We start from the raw sequence: 20170 nt of genomic DNA, 5'->3' as shown, positions 1-20170 counted from the left end.
CCGCCCGCACAAACTCTGCCCAAACACCACTGGAATTCACAATCACTCCTTTTCTCACCTCCCACCCTGTAGTACTGTACCCGAACCCTGTCACTATACAGAGAGATTTGTAGAGCAGAGTTTTTACAGTAAAACAGCTTTTCTCTTTGTGACCTGAGCAGTAATTTATACAAATTCTTTATTTGATATACAATAGTACATTTTCTCGTATAGCCTAGTCTGTTAGCCTAGTCTGTTTAGTTTCTCAGCTCAACTGACTATGTTTCTTATCATTGTTGCATCTTCACATCTCAACATTTAGAATAGTGTAGCTTTGGCAGTTATATGTACCACAAGACAATTGAGATATCCTTCAGTTGTGAATGCATGCAATGCTGCAGAAAGTCATTATATTGATGTGGAATTGCAGGCATTTTCCATGAACAACACGACAGTTGGCTGCAGTAAACCCTGTGTCCGTGGCAACAAAGCGGACCTTGAACAAAGAAATGCGTTAGCTCATGTATTCTAAACGGGGAAGCTATACATTTTTTTTTTTAAATCCCACAGACAATGGGAATATTGCAGTAAGCTGTTATTTTCAGAGACCTAATATCTGTTTTTGACATGCAAAAATGAAACTGAGCTCTTTTTAAAAGCATGTTTGGTTGAATATAACAACATACTTGTCGCATCTTATATGACTTAAGGCTGAATTTAATTAAACCCGCCATTATATATCCGTGTCTATCTAGGAACGTTTTGCAATTTTATACAGTGCCTTGCGAAAGTATTCGGCCCCCTTGAACTTTGCGACCTTTTGCCACATTTCAGGCTTCAAACATAAAGATATAAAACTGTATTTTTTTGTGAAGAATCAACAACAAGTGGGACACAATCATGAAGTGGAACGACATTTATTGGATATTTCAAACTTTTTTAACAAATCAAAAACTGAAAAATTGGGCGTGCAAAATTATTCAGCCCCTTTACTTTCAGTGCAGCAAACTCTCTCCAAAAGTTCAGTGAGGATCTCTGAATGATCCAATGTTGACCTAAATGACTAATGAGGATAAATACAATCCACCTGTGTGTAATCAAGTCTCTGTATAAATGCACCTGCACTGTGATAGTCTCAGAGGTCCGTTAAAAGCGCAGAGAGCATCATGAAGAACAAGGAACACACCAGGCAGGTCCGAGATACTGTTGTGAAGAAGTTTAAAGCCGGATTTGGATACAAAAAGATTTCCCAAGCTTTAAACATCCCAAGGAGCACTGTGCAAGCGATAATATTGAAATGGAAGGAGTATCAGACCACTGCAAATCTACCAAGACCTGGCCGTCCCTCTAAACTTTCAGCTCATACAAGGAGAAGACTGATCAGAGATGCAGCCAAGAGGCCCATGATCACTCTGGATGAACTGCAGAGATCTACAGCTGAGGTGGGAGACTCTGTCCATAGGACAACAATCAGTCGTATATTGCACAAATCTGGCCTTTATGGAAGAGTGGCAAGAAGAAAGCCATTTCTTAAAGATATCCATAAAAAGTGTTGTTTAAAGTTTGCCACAAGACACCTGGGAGACACACCAAACATGTGGAAGAAGGTGCTCTGGTCAGATGAAACCAAAATTGAACTTTTTGGCAACAATGCAAAACGTTATGTTTGGCGTAAAAGCAACACAGCTGAACACACCATCCCCACTGTCAAACATGGTGGTGGCAGCATCATGGTTTGGGCCTGCTTTTCTTCAGCAGGGACAGGGAAGATGGTTAAAATTGATGGGAAGATGGATGGAGCCAAATACAGGACCATTCTGGAAGAAAACCTGATGGAGTCTGCAAAAGACCTGAGACTGGGACAGAGATTTTTCTTCCAACAAGACAATGATCCAAAACAAAAAGCAGAATCTACAATGGAATGGTTCAAAAATAAACATATCCAGGTGTTAGAATGGCCAAGTCAAAGTCCAGACCTGAATCCAATCGAGAATCTGTGGAAAGAACTGAAAACTGCTGTTCACAAATGCTCTCCATCCAACCTCACTGAGCTCGAGCTGTTTTGCAAGAAGGAATGGGAAAAAATTTCAGTCTCTCGATGTGCAAAACTGATAGAGACATACCCCAAGCGACTTACAGCTGTAATCGTAGCCAAAGGTGGCGCTACAAAGTATTAACTTAAGGGGGCTGAATAATTTTGCACGCCCAATTTTTCAGTTCTTGATTTGTTAAAAAAGTTTGAAATATCCAATAAATGTCGTTCCACTTCATGATTGTGTCCCACTTGTTGTTGATTCTTCACAAAAAAATACAGTTTTATATCTTTAAGTTTGAAGCCTGAAATGTGGCAAAAGGTCGCAAAGTTCAAGGGGGCCAAATACTTTCGCAAGGCACTGTATGACCACCGGAAAGAAATATGTTAAAATGTTACTGTGTACGCAAAGCAAGAACAATTTAATTGAGCCCTGATCCAGCCACTTGCTTGTTCTGTACCGCGTCATTAAAAGGCATGGAGGATGTCCACAGTACACACCATCAACAATCCTTCAGGTGCTATTTACCCCATGCTGCCAGTGCCTCAGGTTTAGATGAGAGAATATTTCTGTAATTTCTCATCCCTGGTGGTAAAGTTGCATGGAGGCCCTTTTCTTTCCAACTTTTTTCTGCATGGTTTATTAGAGTAAACTTCAAAGGCTCTTGAAGCGCTGTGTGAAGTGTGTTATATCTGGTATGAAGAAAGACATATTGAGAATTTAAGGGGATGGAAGTGGAACTAGCCTGCAGTTTGAGTTGGACCACAGTGAGCATCAGGATGAGGGAGAAGAGTGAGAGGGACAGAGAGGAGAAGGAGTATGCAGGATGGGCGTGCGCCAAAGGCTTGGGTAGCCATACTGCACATATCATGCACATGTCCGTAGGGAGGGAATGAGCATGCCAGGGTAGACGGACAAACAGCCGTCTGATCACTGCAGAGTGTGGACAGACTGATGAGACAAGTCAGCCTGCTCTCAGAGGTCCAGGAAAGTACAGCAGCCCTCCCGCCTGCCTATCATTCCTGCTGCTGGCCCTGCAGCAAGTCAGAGAAGACTAGTCCCATCCACTGTCTGCCAGGGATGCCTGTCTGGTCAGCCCCATTCCCTGTCCCTGTGGTGGGCTTTGTTTGTTTGTAGTAGGTTCCCTCCAGCTCTGCTAAGACTGGAACCATGAAGACACACATGCCCCAACTAGACCCAGGGCTCAGAATCAGCAACAGAAAACATCCCGGGAGACTTGGAATCAGGGAAAATAGTCCTAAACTAATCAGTAAGAAGTACCCTGGCTGATTGATTATTGAGCAAGATAACACTTTTTTTTAAACAGTATAAACATTGCCAGAATATTAACAATGACAACTGTGTGTATGCAGTATACTATAGTATTGTAGTAACTTATTAAGTTGTCAACTTGTCATTCATAGAATGCTGGGTGGTGATATCGTATGTATCCAGGCTTTGGACCAGGGCCTTGTCACTAGCTTATGTATCACCAGATAATCATGGGAAATAATGACTGGACCACCAACTGTTAAACACACTGTCCTTTGTTTGGAGCAGTGTTCTTTAAGAGCTTCTGATTTACCATCTAATCATGGGGGGACAGGTGCTGTTTTCTTCCCCAGTCTGGCCCTCAGGGCCTGCAAGCTGCCCAGTGCTCTTCTGGAGGGGTACTTTACACACCGGGCCTCACGGAGTCTCTTCATGTTAAAACCAGAGGGATCTAAATTTACTCCTGGCCATGAAACTTTATCCCCCCCCCCCCAACCTCCCCTGCTCATGCCTCAGCAAGCGCTTTGGTGCCAGTTATACACGCAGCACAGGTTTTGGTTTCCTCCATTTTGATCCCAAGACGGGCCGCGTGCCGGCCACCCGCCCACGCGCACGTGTGCCCTAAGTCCAGATTAAGGAGGAAGGGGGTGAGGAGAGACGTGCGAGGGGGCACCAGCGTCTGAAGGAGCTAAGAGAATTGTAACCAGATCCTTGAGAAATTAAGGATCATTCAATCTCTGTATCCACTCCAGCTGCTTGTGCCGCTAGAAAAATATTTAGGTAGGACGGCCGAGCAGGGAGCATCAACTGCCTTATCCCATGGCCCCGAGGCTCTTGGCGAGGCTTGAAGAGGTAGACAGGCCAGGATAGGCTCTATGACCCTTTATCCTTAAAGCAAAACCAATGGCTATTGACTACTACTGTAACACAGAGGACATTCCTGTCTTCTGACACACGTGTCACACCTTTTGTCACAATGCCTCCTACCACATCACGGCTTCCCTTCTCACCCCAGGGGGCGACGCAAAAATGAATCACATTCTTTAACCAGACAGGAATTTCACAGCGAAGGGAGGAGAGAAAAAGCATCTCTGTTTGTGATACTGCGCTCCGTACTGAGGGAAGATTATGACTGATTCAAGAACATGATTCTTCATGCACAGACAGCAATGTTCAAAGTTTAAATTGAAATTCAGTTAAGAATCTCTGTACTTCATGCTTTAAATAATGTTTTATTGAGTGTTCACATTCGCTGTTGCACACAACGTTTTTATTTTTCTAAATTATGAAGTGTGCTTGTTTTTTAAAATGTAAATAATGTATTTAATAATTCTATATCAAACTACTTCTGATGTATGTTTTTAACAGAGTTTTGTTTACTTTTATCAGCAGAAATCGTATTGATCCTTTGGCTTAAACCTGATAGTTACCCAGCATACAGTATCAGATGCACTCACATGCACAGTTGCCAGGGCTCTCTGTCTAGGAGTACATAATCCGTGGGGTCCGAAATTATTCACATCCTTGATAAAGATGAGCAAAAAAATTACTGGATAAAATAATTAATTCAAATACTGAGCTATATTGTATACTAAAGAAATTGTTAATTGGCCACAAAATCAACATTTTGCAATGGTCATCCCAGGCTTCAAACCCGTTGAAAACCGTGGTTTGAATTGAAGAGGACAGTCCAGACGAAGGATATCAAGGATCTGGAAGGATTCTGTATGGAGGAATGGTCTAAGATCCCTCTTAGTGTGTTCTCAAACTCATAAAGCATTTTACAAAAAGGCTCAGTGCCGTTACCCTCGCATGGTGAGGTATTGAAAACAGGATTCATTTTGACCCCTATCTTTTTGAGATATATGTTTTTGTAATTTTTTGGCCAAATGACAATCGATTTAGCATACAATCAATGTTCTCTCAAAAAGAATGTTGTCACTGAGCTAATATTCTGTGCAACTTCTGGGCGCCTTTACTGTGAACACTGAGGTTGTATCTGCTTTAAGTTAGTGTAACAGTGGTCAGGTAGGCTACTGTGACTATTTGAATCTAGGCCTACCAGAGTGACCTACCATCAAAAACAATGGAAACAATGCATCACATAACATTTTAACATGGAAACAGCTGTTCTTTCATTCAGCCTACAGTAGCAGCCAATGTCACACAGCCAATGTTCAATGTAGGCCCATGAGACGTTTGAAAAAAACATGCAGGGCTTGATATTAACCTGTTTATCCACTTGTCCTTCAGACAAGGAGGTGACGGTTGTGTAGTTTGATGCTAGAAACCACTTCACAAAAAGTAAATGTATCATTATTCCAAATACACTTATTACAGAGAATCAGTCAACTTATGCTACCCTCTATGTATTGGCTACGTAGCTTATTCAAGTCTGTCTCAAAATGCAACACTGCCCTTTAAGACAAAAATCAAATAAAAATTACAACTCTTTACCTGACTCACTTTTCAAAGCTGTCTAGAAATGTACACGTTTTGTGCTCTTGTAGGAAACAATCACTCCCCCATTGAGGACAACAAATGATCTACAACTGGGCTAATAACTCACTAACTAGCAAAGGATATGAACATGTGTACAAATGTGCACACGTCGCTACATTTAGGGGAGTTGAGGGGAGTTCAATCTCGTGCTTCTCTGCGTGGACTGATATTTCTTCTGCATGGCAGTCCCCGGTGAGCTGCGCCCCCGCGCACACGCGCAGCTTAGAAGGAACATTACATACAATATAGCTCAGTATTTCAATTATTTATTTCATAGTGATTTTTGCTCATCTTCATCAAGGGTGTCAATCCTTTTCGGAACCCACTGTATGTACTATAGGATGTAGAGCACCGATTGACATGCAGCAAATGCCTTACCTTGACCCTCGCATTGGTGGACAAGCAGTAGTACGCAGCAACTCCAGAGCAGCAGCGTGACTGAGTCTCTCAGAGGCATGGTGCAAAGGGGATCTGAAATGGAGCACAGAAGATTCCTCCTTAGGCTTTAGGAGGTTAACCTTGTGCCGATACACAGGACTCGAATGAAGGGACATCTATCTTTGGCATGACATAAATCTCTACCATAAAGGTAGAGCTGGGCGATATGGGCAAAAATACATATCGCAATAAATTGTCCGAATTGATGCGATAACGACAAATAGAACGATACGTTTACAACATTAATGAGCACCACAGTGTTTATCCTTTAAACCACTACTTCTAGTTTGATGGTCGTAGACATCAATTGTCCCATCAACAATCACCCATATTAGCAAACTTGTTTCCTTTCAAAGTTCACATTTCTGTAGTGTAGTTGACACTTCTCTAGTATAGGCTACTTATCGTAATGAACGATATCAGCAAAATGCCTGCAAAAAGTGATCAGTATGGTCGGTGTCGGTTTATCTTCCCAACTCTACCATAAGGTGAACATGCTTTGTGGCCACAAAGGGGTCTCCGAAGGTTACAAAACAGGAGTGAGACATTCCGCCGCGGAGGCCTGCAGGTTCATTACATCTTGGCTCATAACTCTTATTCTGCTGTCATCGTTTCGATAAAGGACACTTAACCAGGTGTCCCAGTTATAAATCAGCTCAGACATGATGGCATTCAAGGACAAGTGTTGGTCCTGGAGAGAAACAGCTATCAACTCAGAAGAGGGGCTTTGCTTACTCCGTATCAAAATGAAGCATGCTGTTAGTCAAGAGTTAGTCAGGAGTGCTGAAACACTCCTCCAACTCCTCCAAAGATCAAACTGAAAGAAACCCGATCACCTCGACAGGCAACTGACACTCACTCAATAATTTACAACATTGTGTGAATCTTTAATACTGGACATTTACAACAAGGCCACATCACTCCAGTGCCACCTCTCTCTCTCTCTCTCTCTCTCTGACCACCCAACATACGAATCTACCCACTTACCATTATGTCTTCTTGAGATTATTGCAGTGATACTGCATCCAAGGTTACTGCATAAACCTGCTCCTCCAACCGTGTTGTATCGTTGCTATTAGTTACCTATCTGACATGTGACCGTGTTCTCTTTGCTTACAGCAGTCTGCTAAACCATTTAAATGGCTAGAGTATGCAGTGACTCCGGTATATCACATTTGCATTGCCGCCACACAGCACTTGAACTTACATTTTTGATATCCACTTGGCAGTCAGCCGACTCGACCCTATCCAGGTCCATCTAAATGTCTTATCCAGATGAAGGTGCTGTTCTCACTTTTCTATGCAATGGCAAGTTGACCTTTCCAGCTGTCCCTGGAATGGAGCAAACTAAGAGCAAGGGGTCGGGAGCTATACCTTTCAGCCTTACAATTGGCTGTAGTTTTCATATACTTCTCAGTAATCTCCCAATTGTCATTATGGGATTCCATTGAATTGCCATTGTGAATGTGGCTGCTGGGCAACAACTGGCCCTTTCCCTGTTCCCGCTATAGCCCAATGGAACTTTGTGAGCTGCTAATGAGAGCCAACATGGGCCCTATTATTTTTTGTTAAATTTTTTACCCATTTTTCTCCCCAATTTTGTGATATCCAATTGGTAGTTACAGTCTTGCCCACCACTGCAACTCCTGTACGGACTCGGGAGAGGCGAAGGTTGAGAGCCATACTTCCTCTGAAACATGACCCTGCCAAGCCACACTGCTTCTTGACGCACTGCTCGCTTAACCCGGAAGCCAGCCGCACTGTTCACCCGGCCCAACACAGGAGCTGCTAGAGCGCAATGGGACAAGGACATCCCGGCGGGCCAAACCCTCCCCTAACCCGGATGATGCTGGGACAATTGTGCACCACCTCATGGGTCTCCCGGTCGCGGCCGGCTGCAACACAGCCCGGGACTGAACCCGGGTCTGTAGTGATGCCTCAAGCGCTGCGGTGCAGTGCCTTAGACGGCTGCGCCACTCGGAAGGCCGGGCCCTGCTTTGAACTGGAAACCCAAGAGGAGTTTTAATTCCATAATAGGAGGGCTATTTCCCCATGCCACATTAAATAGCCACAGTCCATTGTCTTTGATGCGTTGGATTCCATGTAAATGATCAAGTACGCTGTCTCTTCTGGCTCAAGTCTTGACAAGAATGTGATAAATGTAAATATAAACCCAACAACTGAATCGTATGGATTTGTTTCCCACACTCACAAAAATCTCACCGACTAAACTAACGATCAAAAGTTTTAGAACACCTACTCTTTCAAGTATTTTTCTGTATTTTGACTATTTTATATATTGTAAAATAATAGTGAAGACATCAAAACGATGAAATAACACATATGGAATCATGTAGTAACCAAAAAAGTGTTAAACAAATCAAAATATATTTTATATTTGAGATTCTTCAAAGTTGCCACCTTTTGCATTGATGACAGCTTTGCACACTCTTGGCATTCTCTCAATCAGCTTCACCTGGAATGCTTTTCCAACAGTCTTGAAGAAGTTCCCACATATGCTGAGCACTTGTTGGCTGCTTTTCCTTCACTATGTGGTCAGACTCATCCCAAACCATTTCAATTTGGTTGAGGTTGGGGTATTGTGGAGGCCAGGTCATCTGATGCAGCACTCCATCACTCTCCTTCTTGGTAAAATAGCCCTTACACAGCCTGGAGGTGTGTTGGGTCATTGTCCTGTTGAAAAACAAATTATAGTCCCACTAAGCCCAAACCAGATGGGATGGCGTATCGCTGCAGAATGCTGTGGTAGCCATGCTGGTTAAGTGTGCCTTGAATTCTAAATAAATCACAGGCAGTGTAACTCTAATGAACTTATCCTCTGCAGCAGAGGTAACTCTGGGTCTTCCTTCCTCATGAGAGCCAGTTTCATCATAGCACTTGATGGTTTTTTCAAAGTTCTAGAAATGTTCCGTATTGACCGACCTTCAAGTCTTATAATGATGGAAATGACAGATTGATGAAATGACAGATTTCTCTTTGCTTATTTGAGCTGTTCTTGCCATAGTATTGACTTGGTCTTTAGCAAATAGGGCTATCTTCTGTATACCACCCCTACCTTGTCACAACACAACTGATTGGCTCAAACACATTAAGAAGAAAATAAATTCCACAAATTAACTTTTAAGAAGGCACACCTGTTAATTGAAATGCATTCCAGGTGACTACCTCATAAAGCTGGTTGAGAGAATGCCAATAGTGTGCAAAGCAGTCATCAAGGAAAAGGGTGGCTAATATAAAATATATTTTGATTTGTTTAACACTTCTTTGGTTACTACATGATTCTGTATGTGTTATTTCATAGTTTTGATGTCTTCACTATTATTCTACAATGTGGAAAATAATAAAAAATAAAGAAAAACCCTTGAATGAGTAGGTGTCCTAAAACTTTTGACCGGTAGTGTACGTCAAATGTAACATGTACTGGCCTTTCTGACACAACATCTACATCTATGACAATTAGATCCTTCCATCCTTCCATTTCTCACTTGTTCTCCTTTCTGAAGATGCATTTTACATGTCCCCTATGTGTTTCCCCACAGGGATTTGGATAGGGCCCATCTCTCTCAGTATATTGATAGAGTCTGGCAGAGAGATGTGAGGGTATTTCCTGTGGGCTCACAGCTAGAGCAGGGGACACATTCTAACAGCAGGCAGCACGTCTCAGCCTGGCTCTTCATCAATCAGATACAGGTCCGACTTCAATAGACCTTCCACAAGATTACTCTGTTACCTGCTTGAAGTAGATACTTGAGTGCAGCTATCTTGATTAAGACCTACCTTCTGTCCCTTTTTCTCCTTTGGCTACAACATAAATGTTTTGTGATCAACTGCTGAATTAAATTCTATTTTTCCGATCACAGGAATCCAAAACACTTTACCCGTACTTCACCTCACCCGCTCCTGTTCTCACTATATAGTATTCTTAGGTAAATGTTGCTCTATCGCTGTGGTGACTGTAAATGACTGATTGTCTTTACGGTGCGTCTGTGAAATCACCGAGGTGTGAGTTCAGGATCTCCTGTGATATTCTTGTCACCATCCTATTTTTTCTTCACAATTAATATTTTATTGGAAGTGCTATTTGGGATAGGCTATTTGGAAGTACGTCCTTATGTCACTGAACCACCAATGGAGTGTCTAGGATAAAACATCCAGAAAGAACCTCCCTCACAGTGTTCAGAATACTGACTGTAAATCCAACACTGATAATTGTTGACCATATTGCGTACATGGTAAATTGAATCATAACAAGACCATCGAGGTCGATGTTCAAAGGCTAACAGTCATTGACTTCTCCACCACTTTGTGTCGAATTCAATCAAAATTGGCGTCGAATCAAAATAAGGATGCACTTTTGGTTTTGTTTCATTCAGTCATTGCGATCTTACTTATTACATTACTGTACTTGAAATGTGCGTTTTCCATGTAGGTTTGTGGCAAACATGTTTTTAATTCAGTTTTAAGTACAACAAGAAGATAACTAGATGTAATTTAAATATGCAAATTGCCGGCCACAATTTAGCATAAACATAAAATCACCATCTAACCAAGATTAGATAACTCACCAAGGTGCCCACACACATTTTCATGTACTGTATGCCACAACCCTAATCAGCAATTCTGATTCTGGTTTATTTGCTAAACGATACAATATATTGCCTAAAGAAGGTTAAAATTACCTAGAATTGTATAGACACACACACACACACACACACTGTACGAATGTTACACACCTGTGCTGAAGGTGGTCACCTCACCACTGAATAAGAGTCCTCGGATAGAGCGAGTAGGTACACGTGCTCTCACAAACAGTAAAAAACACATGTTAGAGCTACACAGACACACGTTCAGGAGCAGGCAGCACTTTCAGGAGCAGGCTGAACGTTCAGGAGCAGGCAGCACGGAGGAGTTTGTTGATCAAAAAGCCTGTCAGAGAAAGAAGAGGCAGAATAAAGACAGGCAGGGATCCACCTCCCCACTTATCAGCACAGACCTGCCAAGGACCAACTCTTAAAGAGACAGGCACCATTAATGTCTACATCCATTAGACAGCCATCACGTCTAATAATCACCTTTCTTTCTACTCGACAATGGACTCACAAGCATAGATTGAGTGATCGATTTCTGTCGCTGTTTCTCAGAATCTCAACCTCCTAGACTAGAGAAACACATTTGAGATGAGTGTCGAGCAAGCTCCCTTGTGTGTGCTTCTTGGTATTCTGTACCTCCTAGAAATGTGGAGCTAGTCAGTGGATGCCTGTTGCTGTAGCGACAGATCAGGCTCCTGAGGTTGGATGGTTGCTGTGCCCACACGTTCCACTGCAGGTGATAGTAAGAAAAGGATCATTTTTTAGAGGATTATCTCCACAATATCACGACTGTGTGCCTTAGAAAACAGGCACCTACATGCCTGGATGACTGCCTTCTGCTGATGTGTGTGTGTGTGTGCCAGTAGTGTATGTCTACCTTTGTGTGTGTGTGTGTGTGTGTGTGTGTGTGTGTGTGTGTGTGTGTGTGCACGTCGTGTACGTCTGCCTGTGTGTGTGTGTGTGTGTGTGCGTGTGTGCACGTAGTGTACGTCTGCTTGTGTTTACTGTAAATGTGTGACTGCCTGTTGACAGTGTGTCTTTGTCCTTGTGTTTTACTGCATATCGTGAAAGAACATTTACCCCAAATATGTATTTTATCTCCCATGTCAATCAGAATTCTGTTGCACCTTTCGTGTTAACTTTACTGTCTGGTTTAGTCCAGCTAACGACGGCAAATCATTGTTTTTAAGAGACAATGGTTACAGGCGCATGTTTTTACAAGTGGCTGTAGTACCATTTCACTTGTAAGAAGCCTTGAAAGCCTGATTATAAATGAAATAAACCACATTATAAAGCTTTGCCAGTCACCCTGGGTGTGTAGCTTGCACATCTGCTGTAAATGGAATTTGACTCCTGGAGCCCACAACAGCTCCTGTGACACATCAATGGATTTCATCCACTCCACTCAACCCAAACAGCCTTCCCACTGGGCAAAAAGTTGTTGAAACAACGTTGTTTCCACGTCATTTCAACCCAAAAAATCTATGCAATGATGAAAATTCATTGGATTTGTAAAAAATCAACAACTTAAGGAAATTGTTGTCTTTTTTTCACCCAATTTTTTTACATAAATCCAATGACAACATGAAATGTTTTGTTGCATTCACGTGAGTTGAAAACTCAACCAAATGTAAATCAAAACTAGACGTTGAACTGACATCTGTGCTCAGTGGGTTAGTGCCGTCCTGGCTCCGTCTCCGTGTACAAATAATATCACTCCAAATTCAGATGAATGGAGAAGCGCACTCAACTGTTCTGCTTTCTGCTGCCTGCCTACATTGTGTTTATATTGGGATAATGGCATGCCTATTGTTGTACCCATCCGACCAGGCAATTTGATATCTACATTTGAGTGACTCTCTTTTCAGACAGCATGATTATGATGCATCTGCTCCACATGAAAAACAAAAGTAATTGCATTCACTCTGTAGCTCTCTTCAGAGAGTATATGGCTTCTGTTAGTCTTTTATTCTCTAATAAGCCTGCCAAACCCCCTCAATTCTGAATAGCCACATTTGATGTCAATGACTGCAATTTAGAAAATTGCTAAATGAACACTTGCATGCATTACACACAACAAAAAGAGAGATTACAAAAGTTTGTTGTCATTTGTTTTGTTTTTCTCAGTGTAATGCCTCCAAATGAAAATATGGCCACTTTGTTGTCATTCCTACTCAGCTGAGATAGGAAAACACACGCATTATGTGTGTCCAATATATTGTGCTGTTACCTGCTTTAATTCGGACTGAAATCACATTGTTTTGCCCAAATTTCTGGGACAAAATGTAGCACTGAAAGATGTACGAACCTTCACGTCATCAAGGGTTCAAATGTTAAGAGTTGAGCGTCTACTGTCTGTGTGCTTTTCCCATAGTTGTCTTGGAATTACAATTGTTCTCACTCAGACTAGGCTGATAGAACACCAGTGGGAAAACTGGAATAGACCTTCACATGCTATTGTCCTGTTGTGTAACTCGACTTCGCCAGAATACTTGACTTATTGAATACATTTTCCCATATGTTCTTTAGACATGATGAATGATCTTTCTGGTTTACTCTGGCTTTTAAAGTTTTACTATCTACCCAGAGCTATTCCAATCAAGGTGTGCTCTGGTTACACATTGTCAAGCTCAGGAATATGGAAAGAAGTTGGTCAGGCCTCTAAATCCTCTAGGCACTACAAAAGCAACAGTAATGTCAACAAAAATACTGAATACAAATCAATGTTTAATGGAGTTACAGTTGAAGTCGGAAGTTTACATACACCTTAGCCAAATACATTTCATCTCAGTTTTTTACAATTCATGACATTTAATCCTAGTAAAATATCCCTGTCTTCGGTCCGTTAGGATCACCACTTTATTTAAAAAATGGGAAATGTGAGAGAATTATTTATTTCAGCTTTTATTTCTTTCATCACATTCCCAGTGGGTCATAAGTTTACATACACTCAATTAGTATTTGGTAGCATTGCCTTTAAATTGTCTAACTTGGGTCAAATGTTTCGGGTAGCCTTCCACAAGCTTCCCACATTAAGTTGGGTGAATTTTGGCCCATTCCTCCTGACAGAGCTGGTGTAACTAAGTCAGGTTTGTAGGCCTCCTTGCTCACACACGCTTTTTCAGTTCTGTCCACAAATGTTCTATAGGATTGAGGTCAGGGCTTTGTGATGGCCACTCCAATATCTTGGCTTTGTTGTCCTTAAGCCATTTTGCCACAACTTTGGAAGTATGTTTGGGGTCATTGTCCATTTGGAAGACCCATTTGCGACCAAGCTTTAACATGATGTCGTGAGATGTTGCTTCAATATATCCACTTTATTTTCCGACCTCATGATGCCATCTATTTTGTGAAGTGCACCAGTCGCTCCTGCAGCAAAGCACCCCTATAACATGATGCTGCCATCCCTGTGCTTCATGGATGGGATGGTGTTCCTTCAAAACATAAGGATGGTCATTATGGCCAAATGTTTCTATTTTTGTTTCATCAGACCAGAGGACATTTCTACAAAAAGTACGATCTTGACCCCATGTGCAGTTGCAAACTGTGGTATGGCTGTTTTTATGGCGGTTTTGGAGCAGTGGCTTCTTCTTTGCTGAGCGGCCTTTCAGGTTATGTCGATTATAGGACTCATTTTACTGTGGATGTAGATACTTTTGTACCAGCTTCCTCCAGCATCTTCACAAGGTCCTTTGCTGTTGCTCTTGGATTGATTTGCACTTTTCGCACCAATGTACGTTCATTTCTAGGAGACAGAGCGTGTCTCCTTCGTGAGCGGTATGACGGCTGCATGGTCCCATGGTGTTTATACTTGCGTACTATTGTTTGTACAGATGAACGTGGTACTTTCAGGCGTTTGGAAATTTCTCCCAAGGATGAACCAGACTTGTGGAGGTATACAATATTTTTCTGAGGTCTTGGCTGATTTCTTTTCATTTTCCAATGACGTCAAGCAAAGAGGCACTGAGTTTGAAGGTAGGCCTTGAAATACATCCACAGGTATACCTCCAATTGACTCAAATTGTGTCAATTAGCCTTTCAGAAGCTTCTAAAGCCATGACATCATTTTCTGGAATTTTGCAAGCTGTTTAAAGGCACAATCAACTTAGTGTATGTAAACTTCTGACCCACTGGAACTGTGATACAGTGAATTATAAGTTAAATAATCTGTCTGTAAACAACTGTTGGAAAAATGACTTGTATCATGCACAAAGTAGATGTCCTAACCGACTTGCCAAAACTATAGTTTGTTAACAAGACATTTGTGGAGTGGTTGAAAAACAAGTTTTAATGACTCCAACCTAAGTGTATGTAAACTTCCGACTTCAACTGTATATACTGTACTTTGTGACATGCTCTTGGAGCACTACCATTGGCCCAAGTGCCAATTTCCTCTACAAGGCAGAACATGAAGAGTTTGCCTCTCCTTTGTCCTTTCTAACTCCATAGACCTGCCCTGTTACGCACGGTTCTGTTGTGAAAGGTAACTCTACTCAGCTTTATAGTATGAGTCACTGCACTGCCACCTTTTTTTCCTTTATTTTGGATTTGGAGGGAGAATACAGCGTCTGAGGGAGGGAAAGGCTTCTTGCGTGAACTGAATATCTGTCTTTATTGTTTGGGCAGTGTGGCTCATCCTCCTTTTATCAGAACAGGAGTGCCTTGAAAGGCCTCTCACATGCTATGAGCCCTGGAAGTGAATAATCCAGTTACTTGGAACCCCACCAGATCACTGGTTGATCTTCACAGGGGTCAATGGCTGCTATGGCAACAGAGGACCGATGCTGCTAACATTTGGGAGGCAGTGCGAAAGAGAGGCCTTTCTGGCAATTCTCCACAAGGTTCTTCAGCATATTGCCTCATCACAGGGCATGTGGTGCACGATGAGTCATTTCGCTTTCACCTGCTTCATTTTCATAAAGCTGCAATAGTAATGTCCTACAGACTTGGAGTCTGACATGCAGTCAATGACTGAGCCCGAGAATCCTTTGGGCCTGATATTGCCAATAACAACCCCTAAGTGTGTTACATACTCCCTGCCTTGGGTTCTGTCAGCTCCTACAAATCACTAGGAAGCATCTGTAGAGCAGAGAGATGGGATTGTGTGACGGTGAAGGACGATGGAGGATATCCAGCCCTGCACTGTTCCCGCCAGCAAATAACATGATAGAGCCTTGGCAAATGAGTGTCCCTGATACAGGATTTCTGTGGATGTGCCCTGCATGTCTACGTTGCTGTTAATTAAAGGGCATTAAATCAAAAGCAAGTGGGCTGAAACAAGATCCGTGAGAACAGGAATTGTCCTTACCTTTCACCTGCTTCATTTTCATAAAGCTGCAATAGTATTGTCCTACAGACTTGGAGTCTGACATGCAGTCAATGACTGAGCCTGTATGCTGTTGATCAGTGGTTACCAACCAGTGGGGGTTTGGCAGGTGTTCTGCATTTCTTTGTTGATAAAATAAATCAACTAAAATCGTCCAACAATAATAACAGTTGGTAGTAGGTATTATAAGGAGTTTTATATATTTTTCACAATGCAAATTGTTTATAATAAAAATAAAAATATGCCTTTAATTTGTTACATTCACTGGAAAAATGTACTAAATTTGATCACCAAGATACAGTATTTTATGTTAAAAGAAGACTCCGCGAATGGTGGTCCTCAAAAGAGCTTTTGATGTGATTTGGTTGTCCCTGGAACAGAAAAGGGAACCACTGCTACGGACAACTATGAAGTACTTTCTCATCAATACAAACTCTTTCTCTCACCAGCGCAACTCACAAACACCCAAACAGACACGCGCATGTGTAGGCTACACACACACCTGCCTACACTAAGCCGTGTCGCCCCGACTCCTAGTCTGGTTCCAGGGAATGCATTATGAGGGCCAGTGAAAGCAGATTATAGACTCTTGTTGCATTTTTATTAGGGAGTATTTATTAACTGATTTACTGGCCACTGAGGTCCCCTTGTTATGGACACCACATTTGTTTGCCTGTGGCTTTCGATCTGGACAATGAATCCCAAGTGAGCAGAGCAAGTCAGTGAGCTTAAAATATAACTCGACCCCAGGAACCAAAAGCATGTCTCAACAGGGTAAAATACCTGAAACATTAGCATTTTTGCGCTTCATGTCCAAATCATCTTCAAGTAACTTAATTGAGTTACACAATCCATTTCTAGATATTTTAGGATGATTTGGACAATGAAGCCAAACATGTTAATATACAGTTGAAGTCGGAAGTTTACATACTCCTTAGCCAAATACAGTTTTTCATCATTCCTGACATTTAATCCTAGTAAAAAATCCCTGTCTTAGGTCAGTTAGGATCACCACTTTATTTTAAGAATGTGAAATGTCAGAATAACAATAGAGAGAATTATTTATTTAAGCTTTTATTTATTTCATCACATTCCCAGTGGGTCAGAAGTTTACATACACTCAATTAGTATTTGGTAACATTGCCTTTAAATTGTTTAACTTGGGTCAAATGTTTCGGGTAGCCTTCCACAAGCTTCTCACAATAAGTTGGGTGAATTTTGGCCCATTCCTCCTAACAGAGCTGGTGTAACTAAGTCAGGTTTGTAGGCCTCCTTGCTCGCACGCGCTTTTTCAGTTCTGCCCACAAATTTTCTATAGGATTGAGGTCAGGGCTTTGTGATGGCCACTCCAATACCTTGACTTTGTTGTCCTTTGTCACAACCTTCGAAGTGTCATTGTCCTTTTGGAAGACCCATTTTCAACCAAGCTTTAACTGATGTCTTGAGATGTTGCTTCAATATATCCACATAATTCTCCTGCCTCATGATGCCATCTATTTTGTGAAGTGCACCAGTCCCTCCTGCAGCAAAGCATCCCCACAACATGATGCTGCCACCCCCGTGCTTCACGGTTGGGATGGTGTTCTTCGGCTTGCAAGCATCCCCCTTTTTCCTCCAAACCTAAGGATGGTCATTATGGCCAAACATGTCAATTTTTGTTTCATCAGACCAGAGGACATTTCTCCAAAAAGTACTATCTTTGTCCCCATGTGCAGTTGCAAACCATAGTCTGGCTTTTTTATGGATGTTTTGGAACAGTGGTTTCTTCCATGCTGAGCGGCCTTTCAGGTTATGTCGATATAGGACTCATTTTACTGTGGATATAGATACTTTTGTACCGGTGTCCTCCAGCATCTTCACAAGGTCCTTTGCTGTTGTTCTTGGATTGATTTGCACTTTTCGCACCAAAGTGCGTTCATCTCTAGGAGACAGAACGTGTCTCCTTCCTGAGCAGTATGCGTGGTCCCATGGTGTTTATACTTGCGTACTATTATTTGTTTTGATGAACATGGTAGGCCTACAATTTTTTTCTGAGGTCTTGGCTGATTTCTTTTGATTTTCGCAAGATGTCAAGCAAATAGGTACTGAGTTTGAAGGTAGGCCTTGAAATACATCCACAGGTACACCTCCAATTGACTCAAATGATGTCAATTAGCCTATCAGAAGCTTCTAAAGCCATGACATCATTTTCTGGAATTGTCCAAGCTGTTTAAAGGCACAGTAAACTTAGTGTATGTAAACTTCTGACCCACTGGAACTTCTGACCCACTGGATAGTGAATTATAAGTTAAATAATCTGTCTGTAAACAATTGTAGGAAAAATGACTTGTGTCATGCACAAAGTAGATGTCCTAACTGACTTACCAAAACTATAGTTTTTTAACAAAACATTTGTGGAGTGGTTGAAAAAATAGTTTTAATGACTCTAACGTAAGTGTATGTAAACTTCCGACTTCAACTGTTAGTACCATTGACATGCATTGGATTGTTGTCACAAATGCTAAAAGGTTAGCATTTAACACAGTGGCCAGGTAATCAAAACTTGGATTGTTGTCATACCTTGTCCATAGACTGTGTACAGAAAACCAACACGCCATTTTGTAATTTGGGTGAACTCTCCCTTTAATATACTTAGCCGGTTGCTCTCAACCTTTTGCCCACAGACACTTTTGCAAGCAAAACACAATGATCTACATTAAATGTGTCTTTGTAGTCTATGTGAAATTATTTCAGTTCTTACCTTGTTATGCAAATACACTCCTCTCAGTCCTTCACTCTGTAAAAGTAGAGAAAAGCTCTCCCGTAGTGTGCTCTTACACTCCAATCTATCAGTCTGGTGGTGGGCTCCTCTCTTGAAGTGTGTCCAGTCCTCTCACACCCACTGGGCAGCAGCCTCCCTCTGGTGGGTGTTGGGTTATTTTAATGTGTGGTGAGCTGCAGACAGGCTGGAGAAGCCACTGCTCCCCCTCTAGCTGGACAACAAGGAGACACACGTCCACCCCACTTCACACCCTCTCTGGCTGCTCCACGCCTCACCCTCTCCTCTGGGTGCAGACCTGACTCTCCAGGCCACACACTCTTTTCACTTCCTCATTGAGCTGAGAGAGAGAGAGTGAGGGAGGGTCACAGCTTTCGCCTTTGCCGGATATCTTGTTTGTGGCCGTGTTAAATGAAGTTCAGATTAGATGGCAGTTCCACACACCTGTGGCTATTTATTGCCCCTCCAAGTGGAAGAAAGTGAGAGGAGAAGGAGAGAGAGAAAACAGACAGCAGCCACCAGCTCTCGGGGTCTTTGAACAGAAGTTGTTGGATTGCGCTGGTGGAAAGTTTCTGTCCCCGGGGACGGACGATAAGTGCTCACTCACTGACTCCACCATTCGCTCTCCTGTAGCTCACTCACTCACTCACTCACTCACTCACTCACTCACCCACTCTTCCTTTCCAGTGCACAGAGTCCTCAAACTCTTGCCATCCACGTTCTCTGATTGATTCTGTGTCAGACTGCTCTGGCGGCTGTATGGAATATCAGATAGCTAAGCTGGTTGTGTGGATATTATATTGTCCATTAAACACCCGGCAAGTGTTTTTCTGTCAGCGTCAAACCACACAGAAACCTTAGTTTAACCCTCGAACATTTTCCAAAGCCAGTGTTCCTTCAAGGAACGGAAAAGTTGCTCAGTATCACCTCAACAGAGAGACTCAAGCTTGTCTTACTGGCCTTGATGTCAGGAATCAATTTTTATTACACGGGTCACCCCCCCCCCCCCCCCCCCCCAAAAAAAAAACAGAGGCCCCGAAGCCCTCTTCATCTGCCAGACATCTGACTATCTGCTTTGTCCCGATCCCTCTGTAAACCCTCCTGGATAGGTGCAACCACACCACTCTGTTAGCTGAAACCGAAAAGACGGAGAGAGAGCAGCTGAACTCACATTCGGTTGCCCCACAGAGCTCAGGTAAGGTCCTCTTCAGAGAGATGCACAGCCTGAAGTAGTCACCTGACTGTCTGAAAG

The 20170-nt window shown here is 42.3% G+C and overlaps 1 protein-coding gene across 2 annotated transcripts in view; it reads right to left on the bottom strand.

Moving 5' to 3' along the window:
- LOC110502359 (protein delta homolog 2-like) overlaps positions 1-19519 on the bottom strand; it is a 33834-nt gene extending 14315 nt beyond the window's left edge. Inside the window, exons 1-2 of one of the 2 annotated variants that reach the window (XM_036960498.2) lie at positions 18901-19519; positions 6165-6257 (exon numbers count right to left, since the gene is read on the bottom strand). In XM_036960498.2, the coding sequence (XP_036816393.1) occupies positions 6165-6243 (79 nt within the window). In that variant the 5' untranslated portion in view covers positions 6244-6257; positions 18901-19519. Of the gene's footprint in view, positions 1-6164; positions 6258-10978; positions 11203-18900 lie in introns of those variants that run through there. The other variant, XM_021580320.3, reaches the window with a different exon arrangement.
- Between the last annotated feature and the right edge of the window lie 651 nt (positions 19520-20170).

Source organism: Oncorhynchus mykiss, chromosome 23 (assembly GCF_057628025.1).
Source record: "Oncorhynchus mykiss isolate SJ-2025 chromosome 23, ASM5762802v1, whole genome shotgun sequence".
Lineage (NCBI taxonomy): Eukaryota > Metazoa > Chordata > Actinopteri > Salmoniformes > Salmonidae > Oncorhynchus > Oncorhynchus mykiss.
The sequence above is the reverse complement of the archived record's forward strand: the minus strand, read 5'-3'. Positions and strand labels throughout refer to the sequence as shown.